The sequence below is a fragment of the Camponotus vicinus genome, unplaced genomic scaffold, assembly GCF_025532165.1.
Source record: "Camponotus vicinus isolate PSW18456_S1 unplaced genomic scaffold, iyCamVici1.0 SCAF_2, whole genome shotgun sequence".
NCBI classification, from domain to species: domain Eukaryota; kingdom Metazoa; phylum Arthropoda; class Insecta; order Hymenoptera; family Formicidae; genus Camponotus; species Camponotus vicinus.
Window position 1 is genome coordinate 24206103 of NW_028141956.1, and position 16580 is coordinate 24222682.

Sequence of the window (16580 nt, forward strand, 5' to 3'; positions counted from 1 at the left end):
CGTGATTTGTTTGGTGACAATGCAAAGAAAAACATGTTTTACCAAAAGAGTAGGAGTTACAAGTTTACCAAAAAGATAAAGGAGATATCTTTACATTCTTCTGTCATTTCAAAGAAATATAAGAAAGCAGGACAGATACTCAGGTAGTAATATATTTGATTACAGGAAAAATGAGGAATATAGATTAAAATCTATTTAAAAATGAGAGAAATCTAAAGGAGAGCAACATCTAGAAGAAAATAGTTTAGAAAAAGAAAGCTTAAGAAATAAACTAGAAGATGACATTAGGCACATATCAAGTATAAAAATTAATTATTTTTGACAACGTATTACAATTGCTTATATAATTTGTTTTATTAAGTAAAATTAACTGTACAGTAAATATCTGTTTTTTCCCGAGCTATAAAATTTTCTTATATCATGAGAATTTTTCCATATACTACAGAAGTAGATATATTAATAAGTTTGATATTTGGCAAACTTTTTTTTAAATTTTGGAGACTGATCGAGAGACTCATTTATTTAGAGTCAGCGAGATGTTCTTTATAATAACTAACTACCTTCATTTTTTTTCAAGGCACACTGTACAAACATTAGACGTCCAATAAACGCCATCGTTGAAAATGTATTTGTCTGATTTCCAATTATAGTTGGACGAAATCTCTATTCGTATTAAAGATGGACGCATAATATTAGTTTCGAAAATATTTTCTTTGATGCACTTAAATGAAAATTACATTATTTCCGTTTTCCAACTGCTTAAGCTTTTCTTTATTAACGCCCAATCCTCTAATATATCCGCATCATTGAGCATGTAAACGATGTAAGGGCCTGCAACAGAAACTGCTCGTCTTCTCTCCGAATGATTTCTACGTTTTCTACCAGTTGTATTAAGCCATAAGTCCGCATGTATGTCCACATTGTTTCTATCTTCCTCTAGACGACGAATCTTCTCTTGAAGATCGTTATGAATACAATCCCAGATCAATCCCTTTTCGCTTTCAAAATTTTGTAAAGCAGCCTGTTCCTCTGCTAGGAATTTATTCTGGATGTTTTGCAATCTGTACTGTTTCAATATTCCAGCTACTTCTGTTTTTGTTTTCATGTTTTCTTTTAGTCGTTCTAGTGGTATTAGATATTCCTCAGATTTTCCGACACGAACTTCTCCAAGTTTTGTGTCCACTTGTGTAATTCTTTCTCGATACAATCTTAAGTAGACAATAAAATGAGCATTTATATTTAGAATTTTAATATTGCTTATATTATCGACAATTAATTATAATTTCATAATTAAAAATTGCAATATTATATTTACTTTTTTTCTATTCTTAATAAAATCAATCTTCTAATTGTTATAATATTTATATTATTAGAATGAACAAATTTCCCCTATTTTATAAATATATATTATATAAATTTAAATAAGATGTAAAATATTATACAACGATAAATAATATGCTAAATACGGAATGTACTTACTGTTCCTTGAGAAGAGTAAACTGTCTTTCCAAATCTAATAAGTTTTCCATACATTCATTACGTCTCCTCTCGCATTCATCCTCATCCATTTCTGAAGAATCATCGCTGTCGGTATGTTCTGCGCTACTGTCACATGATGCAGAACTCTGGTTACTTTCGTTACTGTCATGAGACATCTCCTCCCCTTCTGCCTCCGATTCATCCTTAACGCTTGGCATTTATACTGGAAAAAATTTATATATGTTTATATATGTTGTATTTCTTATGCACAGTAAAAGTAAATATTTAGAAACTGCGAGCTCCTTATTTCAGAACAAAAGCGAATTTGAATTAAAAATATATATCTATCATACAGTTATTAAATTTTTCATGCAAAGTACAAAAAGTGTCTACTGTGCATATTTTTGTATAATTTTAGAATATAATCTATGTACAAAATTTATGTCAACATTAATAATGCAATTGGAAATATTAATACAATTATTAATCTAAGGTGATATTTTATACACTTAGATAAGCATAGTAAAGTTATAAGTATATAATTAAGTGAAAAATTATGTATTATTCTGGAAACATTGAGTGTTTTCAGAAATTGATGACTATTCCAAGAATTCATGTATTACAAATTTATATGAGCTCTAAATTGAACGGATCCTTGAAAATTTCGTTAGGTATACTTACTATGTTTATAATTCGCTTTGAAAAATTTCGTTGAATAATTCTTCTAAAAGGAAATTGTATTTCTCATGTATTCAGCGAACGCAATGTTTGACAGCCAGCTTCGACAGATAAAGATAGGTAAAGATAAAGATATCTTGTACCAACCAAAGGATAAAAAACCATCTTGGAGTTTTCAAGCTATCGTAATCGCCATCTACATCCATTAGAAACCACATGAAATTACATAGCCAATCTACTTATCGACATTTCCGGTAAAATCACCGTTTGACAGTTCGTAAAAGTCTACGCATTTACAAATTGTTTGTGAATTACAGAAACACGTATGTATTAAATGTCTCTATAAATTTAATTGTATATTTTATTTTATGTATCTCATTTTTTAGCCAATAAAATGGATGCAGATAAGGAGGTTTTTTAAAGAAGCTTTTGATAAACGTCAGAATAATCGCTCTCAAAAGTCTCTGACGTTACCTCTTATTTTATTTGCATTAAAAAAAATAGATATATAATCAAGCGTTGGAGGGAGAGGAAACTTGAAAGTGAGGTAAAGATGAGAAATTTCCAATTCACTTTCAGATACACACAGTTTTGCGAATGTAGTACGGAACTGAACCAAAATATAGCACATGTTACCTACCGAGTGAATTCATAAATATTGGCTACATAGTTCCACGTTCCTCGGGACATAGTTAGCGTTCCGTATGCAAAGTTTATCTAAAACCGCGGGAACGTGATCTCTCTCTCTTTCTTCTTTTACAATAATTAATATCGGTTGAATTTACTCATCGATCGATTGGACTAAATTCGGCTTTGGTGCATCGCATACACAGAGGTAAGCTCTAACTGCTTTAATTATTGCAGCGAATTATTGTCGATTAATGAAATTAGGGACTTGAAGGATGAAATTTTATTTAGTTTAGAAAAGTATGCAACCTCCATTTTTCAACGATTGTAGAGCACAATCTTTCACATAAAAAGTCTTCTCACATAAAAAATAATTATTAAATATAATATATATGTAATATAATTATATTATATATATTATTATTAAAGTCACATTTAAGTTACTAGAAAAATAAGGAAAACGGGGAGCTTAATATGTATATATATATGTATATACATAAATACATATATATAGATATATATTATATATTTTGATATATAATACTCCATCGGATACAATAATACATCTGGATCTGTATGGAACAAACAGATAGACAATGCAACATTCGCATAACTGCAAGGTATACTCTAGCAATTATATATATATATCCCGTATATATATTTATATAATAATATATATTTCTTGTATGCTTCCTGCGCGTTCCATGAAGACTTTCGGTTAAATAGGTCTTTCGGTTTCTGCAAGAAAAAAGAAGGTACAGCTCGTTTTGTGCAATTTGTTTCGTACGAAATTTTTTTATCTTTTTTTTTTCTTTTCATTTTTCTATTCTTCGTTTTTCTCTTTTTATTTCGCTTCAAGTTCCGCCGCACACCGGACGAATGTACAGATGTAACGCGTCGCACGTTTTGTGCTTTATGGTGGTCTTTAAATCTTCGGGATAAAGTGTAAAATGCTCCAAGTATCTCTCGAGGACGCTGTCGGACCGACAAAATGTCTCCGTCGAGTCGTACGTGATCAGTTCTAAGATTCTTTTGACAGGAAAACGCGCGTGAGGAGAAAAAGTAATCAAAATATTGTTTCTATAGAATTTTCGTCATGTCAGTTTTTCACTTGTTCAATCGAAAGGTTTTTTGCTAAAAATTTGTCGAATAATATCAAAAAATATTAATATAAATATTTATTTTAGCGTAATACCCGCAGATAGTTTTAATCTTGATAAAAATGTTACGCTAAAATAAATATTTACGAATATATACTTTATATCATTTTTCTCTCTTTAATTATTGAAATAAATAACATTAATTTATTATTAATTTATTATTATTATGCCGTTTATTTATTTGTTTTAAATTTAAAGCGTAGCACTGAAAAATAAATCTATAATATTTTATGAGATATCTATATTTTTAAATACAATAAATATAATATAATTTCTAATATATTTATAATATTAATACAATTTACAATATAATATAATTTAAATATAATTTCATGCTTAAAACTGACATACGAATTTAATCTATTCTGATTTTTTCTTCATTTACTTCTTTATTATCCTTTTTTTATTATTTGTATTTTCCTGTTAATCTTTTTTTTTTATATTTAGGAGAAAGCTCAATTCTCAATTGCATGAATTTTATACTTAAACGATTATTGTTTGTTTTGCCCGGCAAAGTCCTCGAGTTACACGTTTTGGCGTCAGGAAAAAAATGAAAAAGGCGCTCAACGTGGTCTGTAATTCTCTCGTGCGGCGACGGTTTTATACAGACTCTTAATATTCATTTCATGCAACATTTATCGCGGCACTATCGCGGTTCGCCAGGAAAAAGTCACAAGCTCCGAATGTAACTTCGTGATAGCCACTGATATCGCGTTGGTAAAAGTTAGAATGCAAATCACAACGGTAGGATAAATACACTGCTAAATAACTGCTTGAGCATGTTATATATCAATGCTTTCGCTGGATTAAAATAATATTTTCGTCGCATTATCTTTCGCAGATATAGAAATTCAAACTCAAATATTTTAAATTATTTTAATTTTACATAAAAGTTATTTGGAACTCATAGATAACGAAAAAGAAGCAAAATTGTCATAGATATTGTTAATAGATTTGATTTATATCACTAAAATCAAGCAAGATGCGATAAAAAAAATACTGATAAAGTCACAATATAATTTCAATTTTTATACTTTTGTATCAAAATAAATATTTAATTTTTTATAATTCTGTATAACTATTGATTTTTTAACTTCTCTCTCTTTTCTTCTTTCAATAAAATATTATTGATTAATTATCAGCTCATAATTCATTGATTAGTTAATTTCTTTTTACATAATAATAAACATACACAGTTATTAGTAATATATATTCCTTGTTTCCGAAAAAAATATATCTGCATTATTTTATAAGATTGCAAAAATAAATATATGTTTAATGACCATTTATTAATGATTAATTATTTAGTAGTGTATGGATCCAGCAATGAATAGGAAGAAAACGCGGGATAAAGAATAAAAAAATACATTAAGAAAGAGACCGCTTACAATTATTAATGCAATTGCGTCAATAAAGTTAACTAGTGCGTTAATGCATAATTTATTCACTTGATCTTGTGCCAAAAGTAGCGACAATCTCCTTCGTACAAGCATAAAATTGAATAAATTATGTATATAACGCATCAGTAAACTTTATTAAGGTAATTGCGTTAACAATTATAAGCATAAAAGGTAAATAATAATTTGCATTAATTATCATGTCGATACAGAGGGACCCTCAAGTTCCCTCGAAGGAACGTAATCACTTTCAACCTATCAGTTCGTTCTTCGGGATAGAATAATTACACGGGAGGTTTATGAACTTGGACGACGACGGAATGTCGCGAACCGCGGAAGCGCTATTACCTTACCTAATTTGTTCGATCGATTTTAGTCTCGGTGAATAAAGGTGCATTCACATCGGACGCGCTCGCGCATTTTACGATTGTATACGCGATCGGCACTTCGGTGCGACGCATCCTCTCGCGCTAATCTGTTTATTCTCTGTTTTTTTTTCGCTATTGAACACACGCACTCTTTCTTTCTGAGGGAAAACGTCTTCGCGGTTCTCGGCGGGCGGAAAACGACTGCGGAACAAGTGGATTGCATTCTCAAAACTCAAAACTCTGTCATATTAGGTAATGAATGTCCTGTCGAGTCGCGAAATAAAGTGTGATAATACTAATCTAAGGTGGAATTTTTTATCGTCATTTATATGGCCGTTTCGCAATAAATGTAACGCTTTAGCGTTTGTCACGTTAAAGGTACGTTATTGAGAAAATTCGTTATTATCGGAGAATTTTCGTAATAATATGCGCTAAACGTTAATTCAAGATAAATGAGTAACATACATTTAAAATGAATGGCATGGCACTTTAGCGCTTATCGTATTTAAAGTACGATGTAGAAGAAACTCCTTATTAGAGACTCCTGGCGATAGCGTGTTTCGAATACGCTAAATATTAATATCCCGCTATGTTGCGTGTAGAGCGAATAATAAGCAAATAATAATTTACGATTAGACTGAGATGGAAATTGCTGTCGAAAATTCGCGCATTTTTAGCACATTTGAAATAATTGCTGTCGCAGAAACTTTCCGGTGTGTCCCATTTTGTTGGAAAATCGATTTTACAGCACGCTCGTTATTTACGTCGTTTATTGTTCCGCAGAAAGTTTCTTCGCGCACGACGTTAGTTTGATTATTCGTAGTTCATCGAATTAGTTAATGAAGTTAATGATAGAACGACCGGCGATGCATTGATAGATTTGTTCTCTGAAAGGAGCGAATTGTTAAATGCATTATCGACGAAAAAAATGAAAATGACTTTTGTCTCGTTTCTTTTTCACGGCGTTATTTATCTTTGTCTCGCGTCGAGGTACTAATGATCATTTCTGATTAAAGAAGAGGACGTAGATGGAAATTTAGAATAAATAGAGCGCTGTTCATACGAGTAGTCCTCTATCTTTTGCGTGAAACTACGTTTTCAAACAACGAATATCTATTAGGTATAATTTATCTGTAAATACCACGAAACTTTAACCCGTATACAAAGTTCCGGATAACGATGTACTACTTTGATAGTAAATGATAGACACATAACGATGGCAGTTATTGATGTAAAAATAGCATTTCTTAGCGCATGAAAATTATACGTGTATGTAGCAAATATTAATTTCTTTTCATTTCACTCAATTCAATCACTCTTTTCAACAAAGTTTTTTATTATATTATTTGTTTAATTAAAATAACAATAATAAAATTTTTAATGATGGAACTGATATTATATTTTAATTATTTTGTGATAATTGTTGATAAATGAAAAGAAAAGAAATTTTCTGAAAATGATTATAATAAAATATATGAGATACACAGTAAAAAATAAAATGTTAATTTTTAACATTTTTCACATCTCTCAGAAAGTCCACTCTAAATTTTAAGTTAAAATACTAAAAATGTTAAATAATTGACACAATACTTTACATTTATTTTTGTTACTATGACTTTAAATGTAATGTAAAAATAACATACAAATTAATTAAAAATTACATAAAAAAATAGTTACAATAACTTATAAGAATTGTTGTAGGATATTAACATATAATAGTAATTATATTTTAACTTAAATTATTTGTAATAGAAACATTTGATTTTAGTAAATTTTATTATTTTGTATGTCAAAGTTCAAGATGATTTAAAGATTTACTTTAACTTTTGTTAGAATGTTAAACTGACTTTGAGACATGTTGATTGTTTAAAATGGTTATGTTAAAACTACTCAAAATAATATTCCATTTCTAAGAGACATATACAAAGTGTTATTAAGATATAAAGTTGACATAAATGTAACACATGAAAACGTTATAAAAATAATAACATATAAGTTGTATGTTAATTTTATATTAAAGTACTAATCAAAACGTGTAACACAAGAAAATTTTAACATATGGACGCACAATTTTTTACTGTGTATATGTAGGACGAGATCTAGAGCGAATTAGTATCGCGTGTCATAGTTTTAGGACGTTCTTCTCATAAGTCACGCGTTCTGCAGTCGTCCGCATAAGTGTGTTACGTCCTTTTTCAAAGATATGTAACGACCCATATCGGCCTCCACAGAGAGCAACATAAGCGAATTGACCTCAGAAAGAAATAGAGATAGATAAAGACGGCGAGGAAGATACAGAGAGATACAGGCTTTTCGCCCCTTCCCGAGACCTCCTAGGAAATTGACATTTGCGCGTGCGAAGGGCCGATTGCCCCAGAGACATTTTTTCCTGCACCACACTTGACAACCACACTTTTTCCTGCCTTATGATACGAGTAAAAATTTATACAAGTTCTCCTTTGACGGTCGAAGGGTCCCGACATTTTCTCGGACTCGGTGATGCTACGAATCACCAGCAAGTCGAATCAGAATCGGACTTGTTCGATCGCGCTTGAAAAGTAAGCCTCGCATCGAGTGCTCGAATATTGTATGAAGTGACTTTCCAGCTTTTCACTCTGTACTTTCAATTTTGCCTCTTTATAAATAAAAGTTGAAAAAGGAAATAGCGAAGTATGTATAAAGCGAAAAGTTATGGAATCCTTTCGTAGCACAGAACGCAAGGAGCAATCTTTTTCAACCGAATCTTTTTCGAAAGAAATAAAAAGAAATTTAAAAAAATAGAAATGCATAATAATATTAATAATAAGAAATGATAAATATAATAAAGCATTTTATATATATATCGGTTATTTAATACTTTGATTACAAAGAAATTCAAGATTGAAAATTGACGGAATCATCGAATTTGGAAATGACTTCTCTTCGGTTAGACGTTTAGAATCTAATTTAATCGTTTGCCATAACAATCCCGTGATCGATCTGAGGCGTATCAATAATTTCAGTTCGTCTTTCCGTCTACATGTCATTTGTAATCGCTCCAATCGATCTTGCGACGAACGAATGAAAAATTCGCGTCGCACATGTTTCTAGATTCTAGATGAATATGTTATTTTAGGACAAAGTAGAAATCGAGCGATTTTAGATTTACTCACAAACATACTTATCGGCGCGATCTTAAAAGCATATCTTATAATAAATATATGTAAAATCTCTTTGAAAAATGTATAAACTTTTTCGATTGAAACATGGAACGATTTTCTTTGAAAATATTTTGACAGGAAAAATTTTATATAATTAATATAAATAAACTTTTGTATCACTGTACACATATCTAAATGATAAGTAAACATTTCCAAAATTTTTGTTTCAATTAAACTAAATCGGAAGAAAAAAAATATATAAAACTATTAGAAAGATAAAAATTGGCAAACAATTTTTGGTATTTTCTTAAATTGGCATAATTTCAATTCTGCAAATTTCGATTAACTTTACAAACACCTAATTAAAATTTATGTGCTCGATTATACATATAAATATAATGTTTGACGTACTGATTTAATTGGCTCTTTATTGAAGATGTTTATAATTTTCTAAATACGATTGCATTTTACGCCCAAGTCAATAAGATACGTTAGTATGATACCGCCGATCATCGGTAACTGCCACAGCTTTCCGCATTAAATCAACAAACTGTAACATGAAATCGTCAATCTTGACACTTCATTAAAAAGTAAATTGCAGCAAACGTAGCGGAGATCGAAGTCAAGATGTTTATCACATCGCGGCGCGTGTGAACAACTTTTCTGTAAAACCGATGAGATTTTCTACAAATTTCCAATAACGTTCAGACTCTCGCGAATAAATGCGTACGACAAATTTTACATAATTAAAAATAAATAAATTATACGCGTAAGAACGTCGGGATTATAATGAAAGGGCAAGGTAAAGCTTTTGCATTCACATTGTTTTTGCGATTAAATCGCGACCCCGTTTCGAGACAAAGCGCATTTACATTCTCGTGCATTCGGCCTCGCATCGTGGAGGGTATCCTGCGCGACTTATGTAATCCAAGGCTTTCGCGCGCGAATAAAAGCGGCAGTCGGCCGCTGCGTTTGTATCAATTATCGAGCACATATTGAAAGGCAGAAACGTGTATAAAATCGGTCCCGATGAGCTGCATTCGCGGCTTTAATGCGGCTCTAAAACGCCGGCGTATCTTACGTCAGCAGAATCGATGATATCCCCGAAAAATATTGCGGTATTATCAAAATCGCAAAACATTTTACGCGAATTATTTCTCGGAGTGTCTGCCTTCGCTGAGACTCGAGCGATACCATTATAAGTGATATCTGAAATTTATACAATATTTATATATTGACTATAACCGATGGCAGAGTATCGATGTCTGGCTTAAAAAAGTGAAAAAACTTTTCCGTAAAGTAATTATACAATAATATATCGATTATTATAAAGAGAATATGAGTCGCATAGGGCCGTTTTTTTCTGTAACATTAGAGATTAAGCATTCAGTTTTAAATAATTCTGTTTGCCTCTTTTTTTATGCAGAAATAAATACTTTTATTTTTTATTATTTTCTTTAATATTTTGTAATATTAAATAATGGTCGAGAATAAAGCTTTATGTGTCTTTTATAAATGAAAACAATTACGAAGGTTTTCTATTAAACGTGAATCAATTTGCAGCGCATGTAACAATGTAAACTTTTTGCCGATTCATTGAATTTTGCCCGATTTATGAGACTTCAAAAGCCTGGGAGTATTTTACACTTTGCATGAGTAAAAGCAATTTAATATAATTAACAGAATAAAAAATCCATAAAAGGCCTTTGGCGTGAAAAATGAGTAGAAAAGAGGCTGAATAGAAACATCTTTTCCTTCACGTTTATTAAATGCGTAATTAATTATGAAGAAAATTGCACGACACTTGATAACTATATGAACGAGTCATCGTTATCTACACGTTGGATGGTTTTATAACACCCTTAAAAGGATTTAATAGAGTTCTTATATGCCACAAGAGACCCTTAAAACGGATCCACGGCGAAGATTAGAACGACCGGTCGGATCTTATTTTGTTTGTGATAGCATTGTAATAAGGACTTTCATTTCGAATTCTCCTTTTCATGGTGAAGGGTATCATATCATTGGCCAAAGTTACGTTCAAGTAATCCTCTTAAGAAGATCGGTCTCTCTTATGGAAGAGGAAAGCTCTCCCTCCTTCTTGCCTCTAATTTCGCGTCTGATCAATAACGACGTGCCATCACTTTGCACTTTATTTCTGTTAAACGTATGGTCTTTGAAATCAGAAGAGGTCTATCACCGGTGAATAGAAATAAATTACGTAACGCCAAGAAGAAAACGAATTAAAATATTTAATATTTATATATGGCAGGTTAAACAAGATTGAATAACATATTTATGTTGAACTTTGGAATATACTTTTTTTAGAAAATTTATTTGTTTAAAGAGAATCAAATGAATTTTACTGTTTTTTTTTCATGTTTCATATTTTTTCGAGATAATATATATGTCATACATATATGTATAAAACAAACTTCTTTAGCAAAATTACAAATTGGTAATAAAAATGTAAATTAAAATATCTTTTTTCGATACCATGATACGGCTTCGATAAATTTAGAAAAGTATACATATATTTCATTCGAAATATTTCCGTTTTTATCTCTCGAAATTTCTTCATTCGCACAATTTTACATTATTTTACATTATTTTATAGAGAAAAAAACAACACGTGTGCATGAGTAAAAAGATTTCAAAAGCGAATCTTTGATAAGGACCAATTATTTTTGCATGAATTTTTCTATGGGCACATTTTGACGCCCTTTTATAAAAACCTTTTATAAAAACCCGATTAATCCCCCGTTACATTCAAATTACAGATAAATTTCAAATTATGGCGCTCAAGGGCTAATTTTGCTGTCGTTGATGAACTTTAATCTTAGTTTAACTTATTATTTGCCTCTTTCCGAAAGTAATATTAGAGAAGGGAACAAAGAACCAATTAAACTTAATCGAATTAAACTTAATCGACGTTTGCAGAACTACTCGCGAGTTACTTAAATTCAAAGATCCAAATGACTTACAAATACATACCTAAACCGCATATAAATTTGCAAATAATATTGACATCCAGGCATCTAGGACAGTTTCGAATCAAAAGATATATTTTAGGTGGTTTTATTATACCTTTCGGACCGTCGCGTATACATTATTGTATTATTTAAATAGAACAAGCATTTTTTATAATATCGAGAAAATAAAATCAACTGAAAAATTAATCGAATCGAATCGAATTGTTGAAAACCCTTCGACCGTCGAAAGAATCGCGCGGCTCTTTCGGCTCGCGTAGCGACGCGATTTTTGAACAAGTCCCGAGAGATTGACTCGGAACCGTTTCTCAATATTCGGATACGTTTAATAGCGAGACCCGCTCGAGGGGAAGAAAGATCTCAGGCCGGCGAGAACATTTACGACGTAAACGTCACGTGCTCTCACATATATTCGCGTTTCTCGGGAATCCGCGCGAAACGGATTGAAGAAACGAAGGAGCGACGAACCAACGCAAGGACGACGATTGTCCCATCGCCGTTTACCGAGGAATCGGCTACATGGCGGCTGTGGCTCTTTTCCGTTCCAGGGGGGACCGGGAGAACCAGGGGGGACGATCAACATTTCGAAGGATCGAGGGCGATCACGTGCGTGCCGGATCCTCGAAACTAGGACGACTAGGACTTGGCCTTGTCGCTCTGTGCCTTGTCAAAGCCGTCGATCAACGTCTCGATGATGAACTTGATCGTCAGCTTGTAGATGTTCTCCACGTTCTCCGAATATCGGTCCTCCAGTGTACGCTCCACCGCATCCAGAAACGGTTTCTCAATTTTCTGAAAGTAGAACGCATTTGATTATTATAGTGACATATGAAATTAAGATTAAACGTTTCGAAAATTTCCAAAGAAAAGAGTAATATTACTATTTTGCTAGATTTAGATCGGAAGTATAATTCCACAAACTTTTAATCATGATAATAGCATAAATAGAAAGTATTTCGTATGAAAAATTTTTCGAATGTAATCTCATTTAAGAATAATTCAATTTCGTTTTTTAATTCTTCTTAGTTAATGAATCTTTGGTAATCAGGTTGTTCCAAATTTTTTTGAAAATTTCTGTTTACAAAAGTTTTCTTATTTTAGATATATATAGATATATGTTTAGATGTATATAATTTTTTATAATAGAATATACAAGTTATAAAAATATATTTCTGTGTTATCTTTTTCTGCTGTTAAAAAAATTTTGATAAAAGTTTTAAAACAATTTTTTTGATTTTTTTTTATATAACTATAACTATGAAAATAGCTATAGTTATAATATATAACTATAACTATATATAATATATAACTATAACTATGAAAATAGCTATATTTTTCTCTGTTCATACAAATGTTTGAAATAACTAAATCCTCCAAACAAAAACAATAGCCATTGTATTGTAAAATTCTCTATAGTTTGATTATTCTCTATAGTTTGATTAAAAAAATATTAGCACATATTATTCTAAACAGAAATTTAATTAAATTTCTAGTATAATGCTTGTAATATTTTTTTGAAAAAAGAATTGAAAGAAATTGATTTTGGGACATTGTGATTTTATATTTTCGTATTTATAATTTTTTAGTTAAATGATTGGCTATCTCATTCATAAGTAAACTGAAGGGAAGAGAAACATTAGAAAAATTATTTGTTTTAAATTTATTTTGAGCACTGATGAAATTAAAGCTATTAGGATCGTTTTTTAGTCTTTGTGAAAAATAATGCCAATATAGTGAAAAATTTAAATCTTGAGCTATTTTCAGCGGTATGACCGGCAACAATGCGAGAATTTTAGTATCCGCCATCAATAGACTTTGCAGGATCATTCAACAGAAATTATCACATACAGCGAAATCCATGAATTGTGCGACTCGAAAAGAAGACAGACCCGATTTGATTTCATGCCAAAGCATTGAAATCGTGGACAAGCATTCTATGCTGCGAAAATATATGCGACACATCCGTGATTCTTCAAACTCTTTGTATTCCATAGATAATTTGATTTTATCCCCACTTAAAAATTGGAAACGAATCTTGAGCAAAATATGATCGGTTAAGAAGAATCAAATACGAAATTGAGTTATGCACAACCAAGATTAATTCGAGAGATAAATCCGAAATGCCTCTCGCATAATATAAAGTATGATTTTTACAAGCTATTATCATGTGTGATTAACAATTTAATTATAGAATTCTTCCGTTCTAAACATCGTACTAATTTACTTTAAAATTAATTTTATTTTAATAAAATATTCTTAAATCCTCCTTTTTAACCACATACATCTTAAATATTCTTATAATTGTCTTTTTCTGTGCAATTCCAATTTTAACATTTATCTCTTTTCTTTGAGAAGATAAAATGATAAAAAAAGGATTTCGGCATGTATTTTCTTTTTTAAATGTACAAAGAAAATTCCCTCGCCATCGCCGGAAAGTAACAAAGCCTGCTTTGCATATATATACGCGGGAAACATTTTTATTTTTGCGTTTCTGCCTTGAAATCGTTTTTTAACGATTCTTTCTCTCACATATATATCATATAGATTATTATTTTTTTGTCCTCGTTTTATTTTACGCTGTTTTACGTGATATATATTATAGTTTATATATCATAATTTACAAATACACATATGCAGTATTATTTCTTTACAATAGCACGAAACTCAAATGTTACTTTTTTATTTTTTTGGTTACGAAAATAAATGAGATAATTTCAATGACGTACTGAGAGAAAATTTATTGGATGAATAAAATAGATACAGATTTAAAAGAATTGTTCGAACTGAGAAAAACACTCAAACAAATATGAAATTGATCGAGAAAATTATTTATTTAATGTAATAAATTGCTAATTGATTTAATATCTATGATTATTTACGTAATTGTATTGATAATATTTATGTTGTATTAATTGTGCAGTAAATTCAATATATAATAATTTACATAGATAATTGTCAATTTTATTCAGATGCTTTGTGAAGCATACAATATTTAAATATAAAACAAATTTTCCTCGACTTTTCAGGATTGCAGCAAAAAATATGTTTTCATATTATTTTCATGCTGTTTAATTTTTTATTATTTGCTTTGCAACATATCAATTTATATTATTTTTATTATTTGCTTTGCAACATATCAATTTATATTCGTGTTACGGCCGAGTCGAGTGCCAGAAGGATTATTGTATCGATTTTCGTGTTCTGCATTCAAAGTATTTTTGATTAACATGGTCATAAATAAAGTTGCGGAATATTTATAAGTCTTATAAGTAACGGTTGTCCTCTTTCCAGGCGTCCTGTATTAGTTTGCACGAAGCAAATCGAAGTTACGATATGTATTATTCTTTTTTTACTTAATATTCACGTGCTCTATAAAGATATTTTTGATAAGACAAATTAAACATTTCAACATTTTTAAGAAAACGTTACTTCAATTTAAGAAATATTTACGCAGCAAATTTGCGCTTTCAATCGAGCGTCTTATATAAATAATAATAAACTTTTAGTATATTTAATGTCAATTTCTCGTAAGAATTTTTGTACGTTTTTATTCTATTGTATGTGTTTTTTTCAAATTGCTAGAAAAATGTAAGGACTGTTAAAAAAGAATCTTTTCTCATTAGACACCATGCAGTGCCGTAACATGGCAGACAAATGGCGGACACCAGCTGTGCAGCGGATTACGAAGAGCCATGAAGGAGCAAAATATCCGACGTGTAGTAGCGATGTTGAAGTCTTAACATTTATTATTCAATCTTTTCCACTGCGAGTATCCTTTCTGTGTCAAGAAGATTATATAAATTTCTCAAAAAAATGTAATGCGTCTAATAAACTGTTAAAAACGAGATATCGCACAAAATCATATAACATTAAAACTTAATTCGTCGTATGGGCCTATATTAATTTTATTCAATCTGAATTATAAAATGTGCTAATCAGGATAACAAATTTTATAAACATATATTTTTCAATGACACAAATCCGATGAAATGTGTCTATGAAATTTGATTATTTATTATTTGGAAATAAATTAAAGGTTGTGTATAAATAAATTTGTTACATTTTAGTTTACGAATTTACAATAAAGAAAAAATATATAATAAGATCATAAAGTCTTATTCTCTAATTATATCACACGAATTAAAGTGCTTTCTCTCACTGTAAGTTAAAAGTCTATATATATTACAAGTAAGAAATAATATAACGAAAATTATTGTATCATATTTACGCCGAGCATTATTACATTTTTATTATGTATAAATCTTGTGGTCTCGCGAGACAGGTCCTGAAAGAATTTACAATGTTTCCCAAAAGTTTACACTTTATTCTCTTTGATTTACACGTTACGAGAGATAAGCACAGCATATAGAAGGAAAATGTTCTCCATGAAATGCGAGACATGTCTCCGGCGAGCGAGAAATTTCCCTTTGCATTTCCTCGGTATTGTAGAGAAAACTACCAATGTTCTGACATCTAAGACAATATGCCTTCATTTTATCTAACTTTTTTATATAACAGTACTTCTTTCGGAACGGGGTAGGTATTTCAAAGTGCAGAGTTTGTATGAGAATGAACTAATTATATATTATTATTGAAAACTCATTTAATTACTAAAATTAGTATGTAAAATGTGATAAGTATATAAATATTACAGTTAAATATTTATTGTGCTAAATGGATAATTTATTATCCATATATTTATATCAAAGAAATTTGTGAGATAATTTTACAAAAAGATACA

At 30.4% G+C, this 16580-nt stretch overlaps 2 protein-coding genes and 1 long non-coding RNA gene across 7 annotated transcripts in view; 1 reads left to right on the forward strand and 2 right to left on the reverse strand.

The window, feature by feature from the left end:
* Positions 1-331: 331 nt before the first annotated feature.
* Brms1 (breast cancer metastasis-suppressor 1-like protein) lies at positions 332-2307 on the reverse strand. The gene is made up of 3 exons (XM_083089675.1): positions 2161-2307; positions 1480-1702; positions 332-1208 (listed from the first exon to the last, which is right to left on the reverse strand). The coding sequence occupies exons 2-3, from the start codon at positions 1695-1697 to the stop codon at positions 734-736; spliced, it is 693 nt and encodes a 230-aa protein (XP_082945801.1). The 5' UTR covers positions 1698-1702; positions 2161-2307; the 3' UTR covers positions 332-733.
* A 104-nt stretch (positions 2308-2411) lies between these two features.
* On the forward strand, positions 2412-15772 carry LOC145966011 (uncharacterized). 2 transcript variants are annotated; one of them, XR_014436945.1, is made up of 5 exons: positions 2412-2480; positions 2544-2617; positions 2737-2992; positions 12388-12637; positions 15463-15772. It is a non-coding gene; the product is annotated as an uncharacterized LOC145966011 (long non-coding RNA). The 2 variants fall into 2 exon arrangements; XR_014436946.1 differs by having other exon boundaries at positions 12388-12618.
* The window catches only part of LOC145966010 (neuroglobin), a 39479-nt gene continuing 26192 nt past the window's right edge, over positions 3294-16580 (reverse strand). For 2 of the 4 annotated variants that reach the window (XM_083089678.1, XM_083089677.1), the window contains exon 4: positions 3294-12631. In XM_083089678.1, the coding sequence (XP_082945804.1) occupies positions 12476-12631 (156 nt within the window). In that variant the 3' untranslated portion in view covers positions 3294-12475. The remainder of the gene's footprint in view (positions 12632-16580) is intronic. The other 2 variants (XR_014436944.1, XR_014436943.1) reach the window with 2 other exon arrangements.